The 21610-nt window shown below is 41.4% G+C and overlaps 1 protein-coding gene across 4 annotated transcripts in view; it reads left to right on the top strand.

The window, feature by feature from the left end:
* Positions 1–6973, top strand: part of LOC132884526 (semaphorin-5B-like) — a 235556-nt gene extending 228583 nt beyond the window's left edge. For 3 of the 4 annotated variants that reach the window (XM_060918381.1, XM_060918380.1, XM_060918382.1), the window contains 2 exons: positions 1199–1407; positions 6156–6973. In XM_060918381.1, coding sequence (XP_060774364.1) covers positions 1199–1407; positions 6156–6317 — 371 coding nt within the window. In that variant the 3' untranslated portion in view covers positions 6318–6973. Of the gene's footprint in view, positions 1–1198; positions 1408–5286; positions 5336–6155 lie in introns of all 4 variants that reach the window. The other variant, XM_060918383.1, reaches the window with a different exon arrangement.
* The last annotated feature ends 14637 nt before the right edge of the window (positions 6974–21610 follow it).

Below are 21610 nucleotides of genomic sequence, written 5' to 3'. Positions count from 1 at the left end.
TTTTTGGGCAAAAAATCCAATCTTTCCTCAAATTTGGTCAAACTTCACGGCCACCCTCTTACTACCTCCCATGTCATGTATACCACATTTTGGGAATTTTCGTCCATGGGGGGCGCTGTTTTTGGCCAACGCAATTGCTCCAACACGGGTTTTTGGTAAATAATTCCATAATGCTTTTCCTTCACACCACTACCTTGTGATAGTACGTTGCTGTTGTAGACACTTATTTTTCCAACTCATAATCGCTCATGTACAGCATAGCGCCACCTACTGACATGGGAAAAACCAGAAAATTTATTCTTCACACATCTATATCTCATCTTCTATTTACTCAATTGTCATCAAACTTCATACGCAAACTCTTCATTGCTCACCTGACATATACGCCAAATTTTGTGCACTTTCGCCCCTGGGGGTGCTGGTTATGGCAAAAATGCTATTGCAGCTTCTGATTTGTCAGACTTGGCAAGCAAACTCTTTACAAGACCCTTATTGGGGCGCTTGCCATGGTCGACAACGCACGAAATTTGCCTCCTTTTTCTTAGACTGCCACCGCAGGCGGGCCTCAGGGCCTCTATAGCGCCCCCTAACATGTTGTGATTTTTGCCTCTCGCATTAAGGTGCCTGCTTGGCATATAGTTTCTAGTTATTATTATTATTATTATTAGGGCCCGAGCACCGTACAGTGCGAGACCCTATTGTTTTTGAAGGATTATTATTATTATTATTATTATTATTAGGCCCCGAGCACCGTACAGTGCGAGACCCTATTGTTGCCATGTGTCCAATTCTGTGCTTTGTCGCCATTGTGGGAGTAATGTCTCTTGCCGAAGAAGCTGTGGAAGGTATTTCGCGGGGACGCATGCCCCCGCCCCCCTTGGCCGCTGGCGCGAGGGCCCGTCAAGGCCGCTTGCGGCTTTAATTAAACTTGTGCTTGTATGAATTTGTGATTTCAGCCTGAGAGAGTTGATTTCCTTGTGCATGTGATATAAAACATAAGTAAATAATCACTTCCTAGCAAGCACAAGCTAATCAGTCATTCTGTGAAGTTGACCAATCAGCGATGAACATCCAGGAGCTCTCAGAAAAGTACAGACCCTGGACCAAGAACTAAAATCAATTCTGTGTCCTCCAGTGGAAAACGTTCCTGAATTATGTCACTGAATTATTCTTTTTGTCTATACTCTCTCTCTCACAGCTTTCTCCCTGTTCCACCTAATCCTGACTGGTGCTGTCTCCTTCCTGGTAGCATTGCTGGGATCCATTCTTGTTTACGTGTTCTTTCAGAAGGTCTATAAACCCATCCAGGAACCTGCAGTCATCCATCCCAACACCCCCAACCACCTTCACCACAAACACAACACCAGCACACCAAAGAACGAGAAATATACTCCCATGGAGTTTAAGGTACTGGTGTTCCACAAGCATCTCTCCACTTATCCCATCACCAGATATATATCTGCTTAAAATGAAAATGTCAGATCTATAAGAGCAATATCATATTTCCAACTTCACTTTTATCTGACTTTAATGAATCATTTATCTTTATTCTATTCAAAACAAGATGTTTTGATTTTTTGTTGTTGTTTTTTTGATAGTTGTAGTCCTGTAAACTCTCAGGAGCCGTCCTCTCTTTTGAAAATGTCTCATTTTCTTATTAGTTTCACTGTAGTGACTGAATAATTCATAGTATTTATTAAATAATATGTTTTAAGATTAATAAGCCAGGATGTTATAAGCAAGGGATTCAAATCATGTTTCTGTTACAGAGATGTTTATCATGTTTTAAACAAAGTTTAAAGAGTAGCAGCATAAAATAAGTGTTAATTTAAAAAAAGTTGATGTTCCCCTCATTTCTTATTTCCATTCCTTCCTATACATAGACTTGTGTCTGTGAAAAGATGGCATAAAGAAGCAAAAAAAAGAAGAAAAGAAAACGACAGTAGTAACTGGAAATGCCTTTTTTTTTAATCTTGTGGAAACTTTCATTATTTAAACCTCCTACTCAGGGTAGAAAGAGCTATAATTGCTTTGGTGCAATAACCAATAAAGTGACACCTAAAGTTAATTAAAAGCTGTACCTTGGGGCAGGTGGACAGGAAACAGTTTTTTAAACAGTTATTGAAGTCATTCGAGGCAGAACCAGGGGGCAATTCATGAAATTTATAGAAAAAAAAAAACTGTTCAGGGTCAAATTACAAGATGCTAAAAAAACAGGAATGAAAAAATAAATGGATAAAAGTATACTTAACTGAACTCCATCCATCCATTTTGGCATATCACTACAGTGATGTGGCTGCTCTGATGGCTTCAGCCATCAAAGTGTCTAATGGAACATGACAGTAGTGGTTTCCTGTTGCCTTCTACTGGATTATTGTAGAGGTTTTCTCCTCTCAACCATTCACACCGATGGACAATTTAGACCCACCAATTATCCTAACCTGCATGTCTTTGGACTATGGGGGAGACCGGAGCACCCGGAGGAAACTCATGCAGACATGGGGAGAACATGCAAACTCCACACAGAAAGGCCCCCACCAACCACTGGGCTTGAACCTAGAACCTTCTTGCTGTGAGGCAACAGTGCTAACCACTATGCCATGCCACCCACTTAACTGAACTAGACTAAGGAAAATCATTAATGGGAATAGCTGTAGATTCCAAAGCTATCAGGAGGAAAATGACAAACCTCATACAAGGAAGATAGAAACAGGAAAATGACCAAATAAGGAATAAGAACAGGTTTAAAATGTAGAGCATGTAGAAGGTCACCTTACCAGGTACAGCAGGTAAACACAGTGGTGGCTCATCAGTACATATACAGCGCCCTCCACAATTATTGGCACCCCTGGTTAAGATGTGTTAAAAGCCTTAAAATGAATTCAATTTTTATTGCAGAAGCATAATCTCACACTGAAAATTGTAGAAAAATGTAACCCTTAACTCAAGTGAATTAAAAAAAAAAATCCCTGACTAAGAAATAATTATTTTTCATAAAATCACCTGTTCCACAATTATTGTCGCCCATAACAATTCTTAGAAAATAAATGTAATTGAAACATTTGTCATTTCTACTGTAGTTTATAAAGTTGATCAGAGTATCTAGGAACCTTTAATTAGTAATTCATCACATCCTGTTTCTCTGGGGTATAAATATGATGTGACACAGAGGCCTATTTCTCTTATCCACTCTTCAACATGGGAAAGACAAGAGAACACACCATTCAAGTAAGGCAGATGTGTGTCGACCTTCATAAGTCAGGCAATGGCTACAATAAAATAGCCACTCGCCTACACCGGCCCATATCTACAGTCAGAGGAATTATCAAGAAGTTTAAAACAACTGGAACAGTGGCAAACAAGCCTGGATGAGGATGCAAGTTTATCTTGCCACCACACACAGTGAGGAGGATGGGAAGAGAAGTAAAAAGTTCTCCAAAGCTCAGTTAGATAATTGCATCAAAGAGTAGCATCTTGGAGTCACAAAGTCTCCATAACAACCATCAGGCGCTATCTACATGCCAACAAGCTGTTTGGGAGGCATGCACGGAAAAAGCCTTTTCTCACTTACAAGCATAAATGTAAATGTCTGGAGTTCGCTAAGCGGTACTGGGACTTCAACTGGGACCGTGTGCTTTGGTCAGATGAGACCAAGATAGAGCTTTTTGGCAACAAACACTCTAATACATCACAGAAGATGAGTATGCGGAAAAGCACCTCATGCCCACTGTGAAGTATGGGGGAGGATCAGTGATGCTGTGGGCCTGTTTCTCTTCGAACAGCCCCAGGAACCTTGTTAGGGTGCATGGCATCATGAACTCTTTGAAATACCAGGACATTTTAAATCAAAATCTGGTGGCCTCTGCCTGGAAGCTGAAGATGGGTCGTCACTGGGTCTTTCAGCAAGATAATGACCCTAAACATGTGGCCAAATTTACACAAAAATGGTTCACCAGACACAAAATCAAGCTCCTCCCATGGCCATCTCAGTCCCCAGACCTCAACCCAATTGAAAACCTCTGGGGTGAGCTGAAGAGGAGAGTGCATAGGAGAGGACCCAGGACTCTGGATGATTTAGAGAGATTGTTTAAAGAGGAATGGTCGAAGATCCCTCTCTTTGTATTCTCCCATCTTGTGAAATGTTATAGGAGAATATTAAGTGCTGTCTTGTTAGCAAAAGGGAGTTGTACAAAGTATTAGCATCAGGGGTGCCAATAATTGTGGCACACATGGTTTCATGTAAAATAATTATTTCTTAATGTGGGATTTTTTTTCCCCACTGAATTAAAGGTTGGATTTTTCTCTTTTTTTACATTGTTGTCCTCTCATCTCATTATCTCAAGCCGCTTTATCCTTCTACAGGGTCGCAGGCAAGCTGGAGCCTATCCCAGCTGACTACGGGCGAAAGGCGGGGTACACCCTGGACAAGTCGCCAGGTCATCACAGGGCTGACACATAGACACAGACAACCATTCACACTCACATTCACACCTACGCTCAATTTAGAGTCACCAGTTAACCTAACCTGCATGTCTTTGGACTGTGGGGGAAACCGGAGCACCCGGAGGAAACCCACGCGGACACGGGGAGAACATGCAAACTCCACACAGAAAGGCCCTCGCCGGCCCCGGGGCTCGAACCCAGAACCTTCTTGCTGTGAGGCGACAGCGCTAACCACTACACCACCGTGCCGCCGCATTGTTGTCCTATATTATTTAAAAAAAAAAAGAATTTATTAGAAGCCTAAGAGCATATCTTAACAAGGGGTGCCAATAATTGTGGAGGGCGCTGTACACTCACCGGCCACTTTAACAGGAACTTGCTCTTGATTCTAAGATCCCTGTTCTTGGCTGCAGGAGTGGAACCCAGTGTGGTCTTCTGCTGTTGCATGCTGAGATGTTTTTCTGTTCACCATGGTTGTAAAGAGTTGCTATATCCTCCCTGGCAACTTGAACCAATCTGTCCATTTTCCTCTGACCTCTCTTATCAACAATGCATTGTTTCCACCCACACAACTGCTGCTCACTCAAAGTTTTTTTTTTCACACCATTCTGTGTAAACTCTAGAGACTGTTGTTTGTGTGTGAAACCCCAGGAGATCACCAGTTTCTGAAATGCTCAAACCAGTCCATCTGACTGAAACTAACACCCATGCCACAGTGAAAGCCACACTTTGAGATCACAATTTTTCCCATTCTCATGTTTGAAGTGAACATTAACTGAAGCTCTTGATTTGTATCTGCATGATTTGATGCATTGTGCTGCTGTCAACGGATTGGCTGATTAGAGAACTGCATCAAACAGCAGGTGGATGGGTGTTCCTAATAAAGTGGCCGGTGAGTGTACATCAGCTGTTCAACAAATGTTATTAGCGTGATTGCACAAGCAATCACACTATTATTATTGGTCTGACGACTTTTTTGTCTTGCTTCTTCTATAATTTTTGAGATATTGACCCCAAACCAACTCCAACTTGTCCGTACCGAATAGTGTTCTTATATGCAGCTTTTGGAAAGATGCACCAGTTCTCTTGGTCTCCTGTTGTTGTTTTTCCCCATTAAATGAATAGAATATTTTTGGCTCCATAGAAAGTCATGGAGTTTTCATTCATAGAGTCATGCTTCATCAGAGAGCCACCAAACTTCATTTCATAGCTCAGAACAACTCACGAAACACATACATCCATCAGTCATGAGCTGTACTCATCTTTCTTTTGCACTCCAGCACAATCACACTCATATTTTCTTCTGGAAATGCATCTCTAGTTCTTCACAAAGTCTTGATTCACAAGTCTAAGCTGATGTTGTTTGAGAAATATAAGCTCAAGGATTTGCTCACCATTCTAGATGTTGAGATGAACAGAGTTATTGGTGCACTCCGTGGTCAAAAATGCGAACTGCAGCAAGCACTAATAGAGGCCCACTGGAGAATGAATCATGCTGCCCCATGCTCAGGGTCAGAACTGTTAAACTGGTTGCCAGATTGAGATTTAAAAAAACAACAACAGCAACAAAAACCCCTTATTTCCCATGCAAAGGCTAAACAAAAACAAGAAGAAAAATATGTCTTCCTTTTCTAGGCTAGTTTCAGGTCTTAACCTGCCAACCCTAGTTAATGATATTAAGGTGTAAGATGTGCTCTATTCTGTTTTTTTAGACGCTGAACAAGAACAGCTTGCTGCCAGACGAGAGCTGTAACTTCTATCCTCCTCCTCCACCACAGACGAATGTCTACACCACCACATACTACGCTCCTCCCCTGGGCAAATATGACTTCCCATCTTTAGACTCACCCTGCAGGAACTACATGCACAGCTGAACCCAGATTTACACCTTCTGAGCCATGTGTTATTGCAGGTGCAGTAATGCAGCATTGGTCGTGAGTTGATGGAGTGTATGACTGTTCAAAAGAGCTTGGCACATTCTTGGTCTTAAAACTGGAAGGAAAAGATAACAAGGACAAAAATAATGAGGATGTGTACTGGGTGCTTTATCTTTTTTTGGACATTTTGGGCTCAAGTTGAGGGATGGATGGTGGTCCAAAAGCACGAACGCAGTACTATGTGACCAAAATATGGAAACTTGTCCAAATGCAACTGAACCAATACACTCTTGGATAGGATACACGGATATTTGAGTCTTCCACAAAGACAATGATCTTAGGATGGACGGAAGGTTCTGGAAGGTTTGCTCTCCGCCTGATTATATGACTTGGGATCTGCCGTGGTGTTCACAATAGTACTGAGCTTGAACACCAATGATTGATCCATTTATGCTTTGACTGTGCAATTGCATCACATTTAATACACAAATTTATGAAGATGCCATGATGAAGTAAGCAGCTGTACACTTTTGAAGAAGCTCACAACTACTTCATCCACTGCCTACATATAAACATGAACATCACTGGGGTCTAATGTAGCATTTAGCACTCAAGGGTACCTAAGAGTGGATGTAAGATTCACACTTTCTACACAGACAAACAAACAATTAAATTTTTTTGTATTAAAAACCAAACCGGTGTTGTTCACTCAGACTCACACATCATACATTCTACTGAAGATACAGCAGAACATTAAATGTGTTAAAGTAAATCAAGTGTGTTATTACAACGTACCTAACGGTGTAACTACATTGTAATAAACATTGTATTAATTAGGGCTCCACTGATACTAACACTGACACCATACTCATACACCCGTACTTGCCAGAAATAGTGCTGTGGTACCAACATCTGATACTACATGATACCTTGTTTTAATGAACCGGCATCTCGAAATGGCAGCGATCTAGATGTATTTCTTGACTAATCAGACTGCAAACTTTGCTCTGTGAAAATATTAAGAGCAATACAGAATTTTGCTACAACACAAATAACCTGATAAAATATCTTAACCATAAATCCCGGCATGAGGAGATCATCACTAGCATGCTTTAAAAAAAAAACTACAGATGATGCTATGTGAGTAAAAATAACAGCTCTTATCCAGCATATTGTTTGTGACAATCAGCTGCTATCAATAATTGATGACAAAAGATTTTGACGCAATGAAAACATTATGTTTTGTCGACGCAAAACAAAATCTGCACTTTCTTGACTGCAAAGTAACTAATTTAAGCTCATACACAATTTAAAACAACTGGCTAATATTATAAAGAATGAGTGCATAATAGCCTAAGTGCATGAATACATACGAGGGCCAATATTTCAACCAAGGAAACATAAATAGAGCTATAAAAAATGTTATGTAATGTTCCTGACCGATTCATACTAAGTAGTCTAGTATCGATCATATTCACAATGTGGCCATTTTCCTTTGGCATCACACTCAGGGTGGGAAGCTCAAATAATAATAATAATAATAGCATAATGTTGTACTGCTTAGTTCCAGGTTGCAAGTCGTATAAACAAAGGGAATCTGCTATGGGTTATCAAATATGTTATTTTGCCTTTAACTATGGCCTGATGTCCCTTTGGATCTTCACTGTCCAATGTCTTCTCAGACTTGCAACCTGGAACATAGCAGAACAACATTATCCTTTTACAACCCCATTTCCAATTATTATTACATACTGTAGATGATGTGATCCACAATTTCTATGCAATTTTACATTGAGGAACGTTATTCTTTAACTGTTGCACTGTTTGCTCACTCAATCTTTTACAGAGCAGTGAACCCCTCCCCATCTTTACTTCTGAGAGACTCTGCCTCTCTGGGATGCTGTTTATATACCCAATCATATTACTGACCTCATCTCATTATCTGTAGCCGCTTTATCCTGTTCTACAGGGTCGCAGGCAAGCGGGAGCCTATCCCAGCTGACTACGGGCGAAAGGCGGGGTACACCCTGGACAAGTCGCCAGGTCATCACAGGGCTGACACATAGACACAGACAACCATTCACATTCACACCTACGGTCAATTTAGAGTCGCCAGTTAACCTAATCTGCATGTCTTTGGACTGTAGGGGAAACCGGAGCACCCGGAGGAAACCCACGTGGACACAGGGAGAACATGCAAACTCCACATAGAAAGGCCCTCGCCGGACACGGGGCTCGAACCTGGACCTTCTTGCTGTGAGGCGACAGCGCTAATGTTACTGACCTGTTACTGTTTTTTTTTTTTAGCATGACACAATTTTGCCAGTCTTTTGTTGCCCCTGTTCCAACTTTTTTTGAAACGTTGTCGGCATCAAGTTAAAAATGATCATATGTTTAAAAAAAAAAATTATCAGTTTCAACATTTGATATGTTATCTTTTTGTACTATTTTCAGTTAAATATAGGGCTTCCATGATTTGCAAATAATCACATTCTGTTTTTATTTATGCTTTACATATCGTCTCAGTGGAGTTGTATTTGAGCTTCCTACCCTGAGCGTGGAGCGCAGGTGGCCAAGTGGTTAGAGCACTTGACCGCTAAGCGAATGGTCCCCGGGTCAAGCCTCGGCTTGACGGGGATCTGGGGCTCGCTCCCTGTCCACCCAGCAGTGAATGGGGACCTGGTGGGAAAACACTGGGGAAGTCAAAGGCGGTGAGGAAAGGAACTGGCCACCCTACCTCACCATGCCGACGGCCTAGACAGAGTGTGTTCTCTAACAGGCACTCCCCCAACGTACGTACCCAAACGTATATATGGGACTCTTTGACTCGCTTTTGACCCTGAGCGTGATGTGAGAGGAAAATGGCTGCCATGTGAATATAGTGAACTGTATTGTGGTATCTGTAGTGGTATCTTTATCCATGAGTACCAACTAACGTACTTATATTCAGTCTGACACAATGGTGTTGATGCATCCCCAGTATTTTAACCACTTACTGCGCATGCAAGGCAAGGACTCTACTCTTATTCCTCACATTTGTTTTCCTTTCTACTTTCCATTTTCCCCGCTTCTCTGAGACGAGTGAAGCCTGAAGCGTTTAACACTCGACTTTGTATAAACCGAGCTGTGTAGATCATTTTAGTGAGAGGTGAGAGGCTAATAATTATACTAATAACATTTTAGAAATATTTTATATCAAAGTAAAAACTTTCCCTTTGAAGTTCACTGAGGGAATATGTTGGGAAATTTGTATTCTGCCAACTGATTATGTCATAATGGGTGTTAGGAGCAGCTGACCAATCAGCAGCTTTGCTTAAACTCACACTGAGTGGAACCACACACTCTTAACACACAATCATTATAAACACACGCTTGGTGTACAGTTCCTTCCTTCCTTCCTTCCTTCCTTCCTTCCTTCCTTCCTTCCTTCCTTCCTTCCTCTCTCTTCCATACTTTCTTTCTTTCTTTCTTTCTTTCTTTCTTTCTTTCTTTCTTTCTTTCTTTCTTCTAACCATATGAACGTGTGATGTCCCATGTCAAATACTCAATCATATACAGTTAGGTCCATAAATATTTGGACAGAGACAACATTTTTCTAATTTTGGTTCTGTACATTACCACAATGAATTTTGAACAAAACAATTCAGATGTAGTTGAAGTTCAGACTTTCAGCTTTAATTCAGTGTGTTGAACAAAATGTTTGCATAAAAATGTTAGGAACTAAAGCATTTTTTAAACACAATCCCTTCATTTCAGGGGCTCAAAAGTAATTGGACAAATTAAATAATTGTAAATAAAATGTTCATTTCTAATACTTGGTTGGAAACCCTTTGTTGGCAATGACTGCCTGAAGTCTTGAACTCATGGACATCACCAGATGCTGTGTTTCCTCCTTTTTAATGCTCTGCCAGGCCTTTACTGTAGCGGTTTTCAGTTGCTGTTTGTTTGTGGGCCTTTCTGTCTGAAGTTTAGTCTTTAGCAAGTGAAATGCATGCTCAATTGGGTTGAGATCAGATGACTGACTTGGCCATTCAAGAATATTCCACTTCTTTGCTTTAATAAACTCCTGGGTTGCTTTGGCTTTATGTTTTGGGTCACTGTCCATCTATATTATGAAATGCCGACCAATCAGTTTGGCTGCATTTGGCTGGATTTGAGCACACAGTATGTCTCTGAATACCTCAGAAGTCATCTGGCTGCTTCTGTCCTGTGTCACATCATCAATAAACACTAGTGACCCAGTGCCACTGGCAGCCATGCATGCCCAAGCCATCACACTGCCTCCGCCATGTTTTACAGATGATGTGGTATGCTTTGGATCATGAGCTGTACCACGCCTTCACCATACTTTTTTCTTTCCATCATTCTGGTAGAGGTTGATCTTGGTTTCATCTGTCCAAAGAATGTTCTTCCAGAACTGTGCTGGCTTTTTTAGATGTTTTTTAGCAAAGTCCAATCTAGCCTTTTTATTCTTGAGGCTTATGAGTGGCTTGCACCATGCAGTGAACCCTCTGTATTTACTTTCATGCAGTCTTCTCTTTATGGTAGATTTGGATATTGATACCTCTACCTCCTGAAGAGTGTTGTTCACTTGGTTGGCTGTTGTGAAGGGGTTTCTCTTCACCATGGAAATTATTCTGCGATCATCCACCACTGTTGTCGTCTGTGGGCGTCCAGGTCTTTTTGCATTGATGAGTTCACCAGTGCTTTCTTTCTTTCTCAGGATGTACCAAACTGTAGATTTTGCCACTCTTAATATTGTAGCAATTTCTCGGATGGGTTTTTTCTGTTTTCGCAGCTTAAAGGAACAGTCCACCGTATTTCCATAATGAAATATGCTCTTATCTGAATTGAGACGAGCTGCTCCGTACCTATCCGAGCTTTGCACGACCTCCCAGTCAGTCAGACACAGTCAGACGCGCTGTCACTCCTGTTAGCAATGTAGCTAGGCTCAGCGTAGCCAGTGGTATTTTTTGGGGCTGTAGTTAGATGTGACCAAACTCTTCCGCGTTTTTCCTGTTTACATAGGTTTATATGACCAGTGATATGAAACAAGTTCAGTTACACAAATTGAAACGTAGCGATTTTCTATGCTATGGAAAGTCCGCACTATAATGACAGGCGTACTAACACCTTCTGCGTGCTTCGGCAGCGCATTGATATCTGAGCTCCGTATCAGTGCGCTGCCGAAGCGCGCAGAAGGTGTTAGTACGCCTGTCATTATAGTGCGGACTTTCCATAGCATAGAAAATCGCTACGTTTCAATTTGTGTAACTGAACTTGTTTCATATCACTGGTCATATAAACCTATGTAAACAGGAAAAACGCGGAAGAGTTTGGTCGCATCTAACTACAGCCCCAAAAAATACCATTGGCCATGCTGAGCCTAGCTACATTGCTAACAGGAGTGACAGCGCGTCTGACTGCGTCTGACTGACTGGGAGGTCGCGCAAAGCTCGGATAGGTATGGAGCAGCTCGTCTCAATTCAGATAAGAGCATATTTCATTATGGAAATACGGTGGACTGTTCCTTTAAGGATGGCTTGTTTCACCTGCACGGAGAGCTGCTTTGACCGCATGTTTTCTTCACAGCAAAATCTTCCAAATGCAAGCACCACACCTCAAATAAACTCCAGGCCTTTTATCTGCTTAATTGAGAATGACATAACGAAGGAATTGCCCACACCTGCCCATGAAATAGCCTTGGAGTCAATTGTCCAATTACTTTTGGTCCCTTTAAAAACAGGGTGGCACATGTTCAGGAGCTGAAACTCCTAAACCCTTCATCCAATTTGAATGTGGATACCCTCAAATGAAAGCTGAAAGTCTGGACTTTATGTCCATGTTCATTATATAACTATAACTTGAATACAGTATGTTTCAGTAAACAGGTAAAAAACAGAATTTGTGTCAGTGTCCAAATATATATGGACCTAACTGTACCATTTTCAAAACAGCTTCATCCACTATGTTACAAAACAAACTGCATCAGATCACAGGCCTGTCTAACACCCATGTAACAAACATCACTTGAACTTAAAGTTATGGAACAGCGGGAAAATATTCTCAACCAAAGGGAAGTGAAGCGTGCTAGTGAACAGTACTGGAAGCTGTTGTGATATTGTATTGTATTTTGCTCTCTCTGAGACTCCACCGGTTGTTTGAGCTTCCCTATGCAATACCGACTCCTCATTACACACTCACTGCCTTTCTACACACTGTGAACTTTTGCTGTGTTCTATTTTTGTATGCTGCTCATCATGAACAATAAACTTCAAGTAAACGTCATATGTTTCATTTATAAGAAGGACTCAACTATATATTTTTGACTACATGGTATACAGTGGTTTGTCGTGTAAAAGTACAGTATTTGCCCCATCCTGATTTCTTCTATTTTTGTATCCATCCATCCATTATCTGTTACCACTTATTCTGTGTAGGGTCATGGGCAAGCTGGAGCCTATCCCAGCTGACTGTGGGTGAGAGGCGGGGTACACCCTGGACAAGTCTCCAGGTCATCGCAGGGCTGACACATAGAGACAAACAATCATTCGCACTCACATTCACACCTATGGTCAATTTAGAGCCACCAATTAGCCTAACCTGCATGTCTTTGGACTGTGGGGGAAAACGGAGCACCCGGAGGAAACCCACGCAGACATGGGGAGAACATGCAAACTCCACACAGAAAGGCCCTTGTTGGCTGCTGGCCTCGAACCCAGGACCTTCTTGGAGTGAGGTGACAGTGCACCACCATGCCGCCCTCTATTTTTGCGTATTTTTCACAATTAATTGTTACTTCACCGTGAGTTGGCCTAGTGGTTATTGTGTCTGCCTCTCGATCAGGAGATCGCAAGTTCTATTTGCAGTTGGGTTGTACCAAAGACCATCATAAAAAATGATACTGACTGCTGTCTGGCAAGGCACATTGCAATACAGATGCGAGTGGGGAGTCAAACTCTCGCAGTTACCAGAGGACCAGCCCCCCACTGTAACCCTAGCTGTATAGACAAGAGGCTGAGGGCTACAGAAGAAGAAGATGCCAAGAAGCTTTTATTTATCACACATACACTCAAGCACAGACTTGAGCACATAGTGAAATTTAACCTCTGCATTTAACCCATCTGAAGCAATGAACACACGCATGCACACACAAGTGAGCAATGAGTGGGCAGCTATGCTACAGCACCCGGGGAGCAGTTGTGGGTTAGATGCCTTGCTCAAAGGGCACTTCAGCCCAACCTTCAGGTCATGGCTGGCCCATGTTAACCTAACCGCATGTCTTTGAACTGTGGGGGAAACCAGAGCATCCGGAGGAAACCCACACAGACATGGGGAGAATATGCAAACTTTACACAGAAAGGCCACTGTCGGCTGCTGGGCTCGAACCCAGAACCTTCTAGCTGTGCTGCCATGGAGATCAGAGATTGGCACTGCCCAATGTGCCTTAAGGGCCTGGTTGGTACTGGGACAGGAGACTGCCTGGGAAGACCAGGTCCTGGCATGGGAAGGATTTTGACTTGAATTGTTACTTCAAACAAAAAATTATATAAGACAAAGACAACCTGAGTAAACCCAAAATACAGTTTTTAAACGATGATTTCATTAATTGAAGGAAAATGTTATCCAGCACCAACTGGCCTGTGGAAAAAAGTAATCCCCCCCCCCCCCAGTTACTCAAATCAACCAATTACCCACTTACCCAAACTTAATTGATAATTGTGTTTAATTAGATTAAACACAACCACACTTGAGTATTGCCAGCCCTGTTGAATCTCAGCATCACATAAAGCAATGTTGGGTAGGATTTTTACCTTAAAATATCAGCTTCCAAATCGTTTTGATGGTTCATTGACTTGTAACAGAGAGAATAGCTTATCTTCCGTCCTGACTCCACTGCTGGTTCACCAGTTACAGCACCAGGTAAGCATCCCGGAGAGAGCGATCACAAGAACTGCATAATGCTTTATGGCACCATGTAACACACCAACAACTATGGAGTGTTCAGCTAGCTAATAACTATAAAAAAAGAAGCTAGGTTGGTATTCTCAGTATGGACATCATGGCAAAAGAGAGAGTAACCAAGCAAGAAATCGGGCAAGAGTAAATCTTAGACTTGCTTTTACTTGTTTGTGAGAGTTAAGAGAGATAAAAGGCTGCAAGACAGATGCTGAGCTGGGCTTCTTTCTGTTGGACTAGTAAGTAATATTATTTTAGCTGCCTTGCTATGTGTTTTGTTGTTACACTTGCTTGATGTTTAGCTGTGTTAACAAAGTTGTCGACTCACTAGTTTTTGATCATAAGCCAAGTCAGTCCATTTCGACATAAGTTTAGCCACTAGATATGTCTCAAGATGATGTTAGCAAACTTGCTAGATAACACTCAGATATCTGTACTGGTAATAAGTGTTCTTGCATCGATTGCTGTCTAGCATTGTTGGCAAGCTGGCCACCCAAGTTTGCATCACTTTGTGTCGGGGCATCCAGGTTTTGTAAGGTTAATTTAATTGTCTAGCTAGATATGTCAGCATTATGGTTCTACTTACGTTAGCTTAGCATGTGCCTATTCTGAGTTGTGTGCAATACATGTTCAGACTTCAAGACATAACATTATTATGATGCCACTGTTTTGTGGTTAGCATGTACATTGCATCTCACAGGATTGTTACAAAAACCATATCGATTACACACATACTCTACATTCAGATGCTTACAGTAGCAAACAATGTATATGGCCTAAAAATGCAAGCATGGTCTATGAGCTTACATTATTTGCCTAACAAACTCATCTGTGTGAACAAGTTCAAGCTGCCGACTGGCCACAGCACCTACAGAATATGATAGTCACAGAATTCAGAGTTACAGTGCTTCTGTGTCCTTCAGCTTGTCAGCAAATGCACATGTACAGCTGTCCAGGGGGTCTCAAAGCACAACCTGTATTTACGACAGTGTATAAAAGTGAATTATACTCCACAACTGTAGAGAGAGCCCAGGAGCAAAAAATACCAATTCTCACACAATGAGACTTTAAATAGTTCCTAAGAAGTCTCACCAAGCAGCAAAATATGCCACAATCAAATGGAATTCTGCAAAAGAGAGTAAAAGAATGTTATTGACTACATCAGCCTGGAAAGGGTTAAAAAGCCATTTCTAAGGCTCTGGGACTCCAGCAAAGCACCAAATGAGGAAAACTTGGAACAGTGGTGAATCTTCCCAGAAGTAGCCAGCTTACCAAAATTCCTCATCTGGGATATCACAAAAGAATCCATTTGATGAATATCTAAAACACTGCAAGCCAGTTTAGGGATCTACTATTAGAAATAGATTGGGTGTGGGGGGGGGGGGGGGGAGGCATCCATGGGAGTGTTGCATGGTGAAAACCACTGCTAACCCAGAAAAACATAGAGACATTTAAAAAAAAAACACCTCGATGATCTGATGATTTGTAAATGGAACATCTTGGAATACATTTGGCATAAGTCTAACACAGCATACACACAATAAGAGCATCATACCAGCAGACAAACATGTTAGTGGTAGTGTGATGATGTCAGGATGCTTTGTCGCTTCAGGGCCTAGGTGACTTTTCATAATTGGCAGAACCATGAATTCTGCCCTCTACCAGAAAATCCTGAAAAACAATGTCAGTCATCAGTCTGTGATCTGGCACTCAAGTGCAACTGAGTTATGCAGCAAGTCAACAATTTGAATCACAAGAGCAAGTCCACCTCTGAATGAGTCAAAAGAAACAAAATTATTTTTTTTAAAACTGTCCTACTCAAAGTCCTGCCTTTATCCCATTGAGATGCCGTGGTAGGACCTTAATGCTGGAGGCAGGTCATGCTGGAAAGCCCTTGAATATGATATGAATACATTAAAGTAATTCTGCAAAGAAGAGTGGGTCAAAATTCCTCAACAGTGATGTGACAGACTGAATTCCAGTAATCAGAAGCATGTGGTTGCTGTTTTTGCTGTTAAAGTGAGGAGGCACATATGCAGTACATAAGTTTACTTTTCACATTGATGACATACAGTGTAAGTACTGCATAACTTTTTTCCTTCGATAAATGAAATAATATCATTTAAAAGCTGTACTTTGTGTCTCCTCTTGTTCTTATTATATTTTACATTTCATATGAGGATCCGAAGTCATTTCCTGTGACATATATGCAAGAATAGAGGAAATCTGGAGATGGGCAAATGGCACCTGACTTCAACTTATTTACAATATTTCACCCAACTACTAACTTCATTTACATTATTTAAACTAATTTAACTATTTTTCTGTGTGCTGAAATTAATTGACAGTTGATACATCAATACTAGGGCCTTAATATTCACATTTAATTTTGCTTATAGCAGAAAATACATAAAATAACAAGATTAGTTTCAACTTACAGGCTTTCCTACAACTTAACGCTGGTATGAGATGTAGTGTTTCTGCCTCTTGTGCGGTTTTATAAATGACCTGTCTGTCTGGGGACTGGTGTCATTGCTCAGATCTTGGTATGCAGAGCTTTATAATGATATGAGTGTGGGTCGCTCTCCTTTAGGTGTTTCCAGAATTTGATTGCCCTTTTTGTATTTTTAGAATTAATGGCTATTGGCTTAATTTCTAATTTCCCAGTTTCTCTCTCTACTGCCTATCATTCTGTCTGTCTGTCTCCTTCTGTTTGAATATCATGAAAGGTTTTGTGAATCTCAGCATTAAAGTTTCATAAATGTCAGCAGAAACATTTATAGTTCTTTTTCTATCACCTTTCTCCCTCTTTTGCTCTCTCTCTCTCTCTCTCTGGCTTCTTTCTTTCATTCCTGCAGCTTTTAAGGCATTTGCCATTTCAGAGGTAACAATAGAGGTCTTCAGTGTGGATGTCTGAACACCACTAAAGAGCCTCAGTGGAGTATGTTCAAACAGGAACAAAGCTGGAGCTCTCCTCCCAGACTCAGATTCATTCTGAGTGAACATGAAGCATTTCAGTTTGACAGCATTTTAGTTCTAAAGCAAACATTATTCCAGATATACAAAAAGATATACAAAAACTGCATATTATTATTATTATTATTATTATTATTATTATTATTATTATTATTACTTCAAACCCCATTTACAGAAAAGTTGGAATATTTTCCAAAATGCAATAAAAGTAAAAATCTGTTATATGTGAATTAATGTAAAACTTTATTTAACTGACAAAAGTACAAAGCAAATATTTTCAATAGAATATGATGCCTGCAACACACAAAAAAAGTTGGGACAGAGGTGTTATTACCTTTGCATTACATCACCTTTCCTTTAATAACACTTTTTAATCATATGAGATCTGAGGATACTAATTGTTGCAGTTGGATTTTTTGTTCATTCTTGCTTGATACAAGACTTCAGAATCAGACAGTGGTCTCCATTGTCTGATTCTCCTCTTCATGATACACCATACATTCTCAGTCGGAGACAGATCTGGACTGGCAGCAGGCCAGTCAAGTACATGCACTCTGTGACACTCTGTTGTGGCCTTTGCAGAATGAGGCTACTTCCTAGGAAGAGATGTTGCCTTGATGGCAACATTTGTCTCTTTATTATCACACTATACACCTCACAACCCCAACTGCTGGCTTTTACACCTTTCTCTGATAAGATTACATTATCTCATCTCATCTCATTATCTCTAGCCGCTTTCTCCCATTCTACAGGGTCCCAGGCAAGCGGGAGCCTATCCCAGCTGACTACGGGCGAAAGGTGGGGTACACCCTGGACAAGTCGCCAGGTCATCACAGGGCTGACAGACACTGTTCGGCTCTTTTAGATTTCCCTGCCGAAAAGGGTGCCAGGAGAGAAATAACGTCGGTATAACTCAAATGTCCAATGTGTTGTTTGTTTATTTTTCCTTATTTATATGTCCACTTTGCAACAGCATCAGCATCATCAGGTTATTAACCTGTGAAATAAAACACCAAGTTGTGCTATAATTGTTTGAATAAATATAAATACATAATATTATATAGCTTACATAAATAAATTCACATAAATATATTTAGCCCTTTAAAACCACAACCAACTACACACCCACAAATACAAAACAATGGAAATGCATATGCAACTAATTTAAATAAGCAACAACTCAAAATCACCACATAGCTAAGACACAGGCAACATTTCACAGCCATTGCATTGCATACACAAAAAACCATTGCAGAGCAAATAGCAAGTAGCAGCTCTAAATAACAGACACGGCAACTCATCCCCAGTACCAAGTAAACTACATAACCCAGCATGCACTTCAGGAAGCAGTCTACTACAGCGCGACTACATCACCCAGCATTCACCGCGAATCAGGAAGTGGGCTCGTACAAGCGAAGCGCAAAGTTTCAAATGTTTGCACTGACAAGCAAACCAATAAACTTAAACAGTAAACACCGGGTTAAAACAATGTTCTCGCCAAGCGATCAGCATGACAAAGTTAGCAAACATCCGATCTAGTTTACACAAACCAACAACCGCAGACCAAGTAGTTAAAACAACCAGCGAAAGGAATTTAAACAGCACCTTACCAGTGGCGTACTCTCTCGAGGCATGCAAGTTGGATCAGTGCTCGTTTGTCACCATGCTCGTTCCTGCATATATTTGGAATACTGACAGTGCGTGCAACCAACCACCAGCCAGATAAGTGCTCCCTCCTACCTAAGCAGCTGTGCTGCATTACACCATCACCCGTGGCTTCGCGGACTAATTATCACCCGTGACAGCGAGCGCAACAGACACAGACAACCATTCACACTCACATTCACACCTACGGTCAATTTAGAGTCACCAGTTAACCTAACCTGCATGTCTTTGGACTGTGGGGGAAACCGGAGCACCCGGAGGAGACCCACACGGACACAGGGAGAATATGCAAACTCCGCACAGAAAGGCCCTCGCCGGCCACGGGGGTCGAACCCGGACCTTCTTGCTGTGACGCGACAGCACTAACCACTACACCACCGTGCCGCCAGATTACATTATATTAATGACATTTCACAATGTTCTAATCCAGAGTGACGTACAACATACCCAGAGGAGCAGTTGGGGGGTTAGGTTCCTTGCTCAAGGGTACTTCAGCCATTCCTGCTGGTTTAGGGAATCGAACCGGTGACCTTTTGTTCCCAAAACTTCTTCTCTAACCCTTAGACCAAGTTCCTCAAACTGGATAGTCATGAGAACTCAATGGCCGGTTTTCTGAAAACAAGCTGAGCTGAAATATGAACTCATCTGTCCACAGCACATGTTTCTACTGTCTTTTGGTCCATCTGAGATGAGTTTGAGCCCAGAGAAATTGGCAGCATTTCTGCAAAGAATAGATAAATGGTTTCATCCTTGCATAATGCAGTTTCGGGTTGCATTTCTGGATGCAGCAATGGACTGTGTTAAGTGACAATGGTTTTCCAAAGTACTCCCAAGCCCATATTTATCACATTAGCATGACAACTTCTCAGGCAGTGCCGCCTGAGGGCTCGAAGGTCACACACATTCAACAGTGGTTTCTGACCTTGCCCTTTACACACTGAAATGTCTCCGAATTCCCTGAATCTTTTCACAATATTATGTAGATATTGTGAAAAAAAGTAGCTTTTGAAAGAGTCAAATTCTCTGCAATCTTGCATTGAGAAATATTCTTTTTGAATTGACTAACATTTCTCTCATGACTTTTGGCACCAAGAGGTGAGCCACGACCCATCCTTGTTTGCAAAAACTGAACCTTTGGTGCTGCTCGTTTTATAGTCAATCATGAGACCCTCACCTGTTACCAATTAACCTGCTTATTGTGGAAGCTTCCAAAATGGGGTTACTTGAATATCCTATAAACTTTTCAGTCTTATTTTGCCTCAGTCCCCACATTTTTGAGTGTTGCAGGCATCACATTCTAATTTTGTTTATATTTACAAAATACAATGAAGTTGGTCAGTGAAACTGATGCAAATCTTTTCTTTGTGCTTTTGTCAGTTAATTAAACATTCACATGAATTAACAAATCACATATTTTTGTTTTAATTGCATTTTAGAACATATCCCAACTTTTCTGGTGTCAGTAACAGCACTGAAAACCTGAGTTTGGTGCAGCCTCCAACATGGCCTCTCAGGACTACACTTCCCATGATACACAGCACCCCGTCACCAGAGTTTTAACTACATCACCTGTCTCCAATTATCCTGCAATCACTTTCACTATATAAGCTCAGCAGTCACAAACACACCTAGTGAAGTATTATTCTGTGTCCCATACCTGACTTTACCAAGCTGTTTGTTTTCTGACTGACTTTCTGTTAAAGACCATTATTTATGTTTACTTCCTACTTCGTCTTCTCGTCTGCCCTGCACTGCTCTGTTTACCGATCGATCGACCTCCACTCGTTTTCTGACTACAATTCCTGATTCAAGATTTGGCTTTATCTGTAGTTTGCTCTGTACCCACTCTCCCCTGCATCTGCATCTGTAAGTGCCTGCAATCTGACAGGATACTTCGCCATCCATGGATGCAGCAGAGGAGGCAAAGCAGACTGCAATCAACATGCAGGGGCGTCTGTTAGGAGAGCATCAACAGATGATCAGCGATCTGAACACCAGGATGTTGCAGTTCACTGCTGTGGTGTTGCAGATCATCTTCACCCACCCCTCATCAGCCACAAGTGCACCTTGAAGCATTCCTTTGCCTGAAAAATTTTCAGGGGAAGCTTCTAACTAGAGGTCTGCGCGGGTCGGATTTTTCAGTCCCGCGCCCGCATTGTGCAGTCCCACTCCCGCCCGCGCCCGCAAAGAATTATGATTTTCAGTCCCGCTCCCGCACGCGCCCACAAAAAAATTATGATTTTCAGTCCCGCTCCCACCCGCGCCTGCCATATTTTGTCCCGCTCCCGCCCGCAAATCCCGCATGATGCAGACGTTCGCGTTATTTCTCAAGAAAGTTCTTGTCTTGACACAGCGTGATGGTGCCCCGCCCCCTGCTTTGAGTGGATTTGAGCATAAATATCTACAGCTCACGTTCGTTATTATTTACCTTCTTTCTGAATTCAGCATGTAGTGTCTCTAATAATAATAATTAGTGCTGTCAAGAACATTTTTATCACATGAGAAACCATTGTAATTCTCTGATCAGCATAAAAAAGTGAATGGGCTTGCTTTGTACCAATGGTGTTTCTTTTTTTTTTATTACAAAGCAGAGCTAGTAAGAGAAGTGAATTGATTTATTTGTTGCGTTAGTCTACAGCTTTAATCAGAGAGACAGATTACACAGTGATGGTAGGCTTGACTCAATGCTA

The sequence above is a fragment of the Neoarius graeffei genome, chromosome 4 (genome assembly GCF_027579695.1).
Source record: "Neoarius graeffei isolate fNeoGra1 chromosome 4, fNeoGra1.pri, whole genome shotgun sequence".
NCBI classification, from domain to species: domain Eukaryota; kingdom Metazoa; phylum Chordata; class Actinopteri; order Siluriformes; family Ariidae; genus Neoarius; species Neoarius graeffei.
This window is presented reverse-complemented; position numbering and strand designations above follow the sequence as displayed.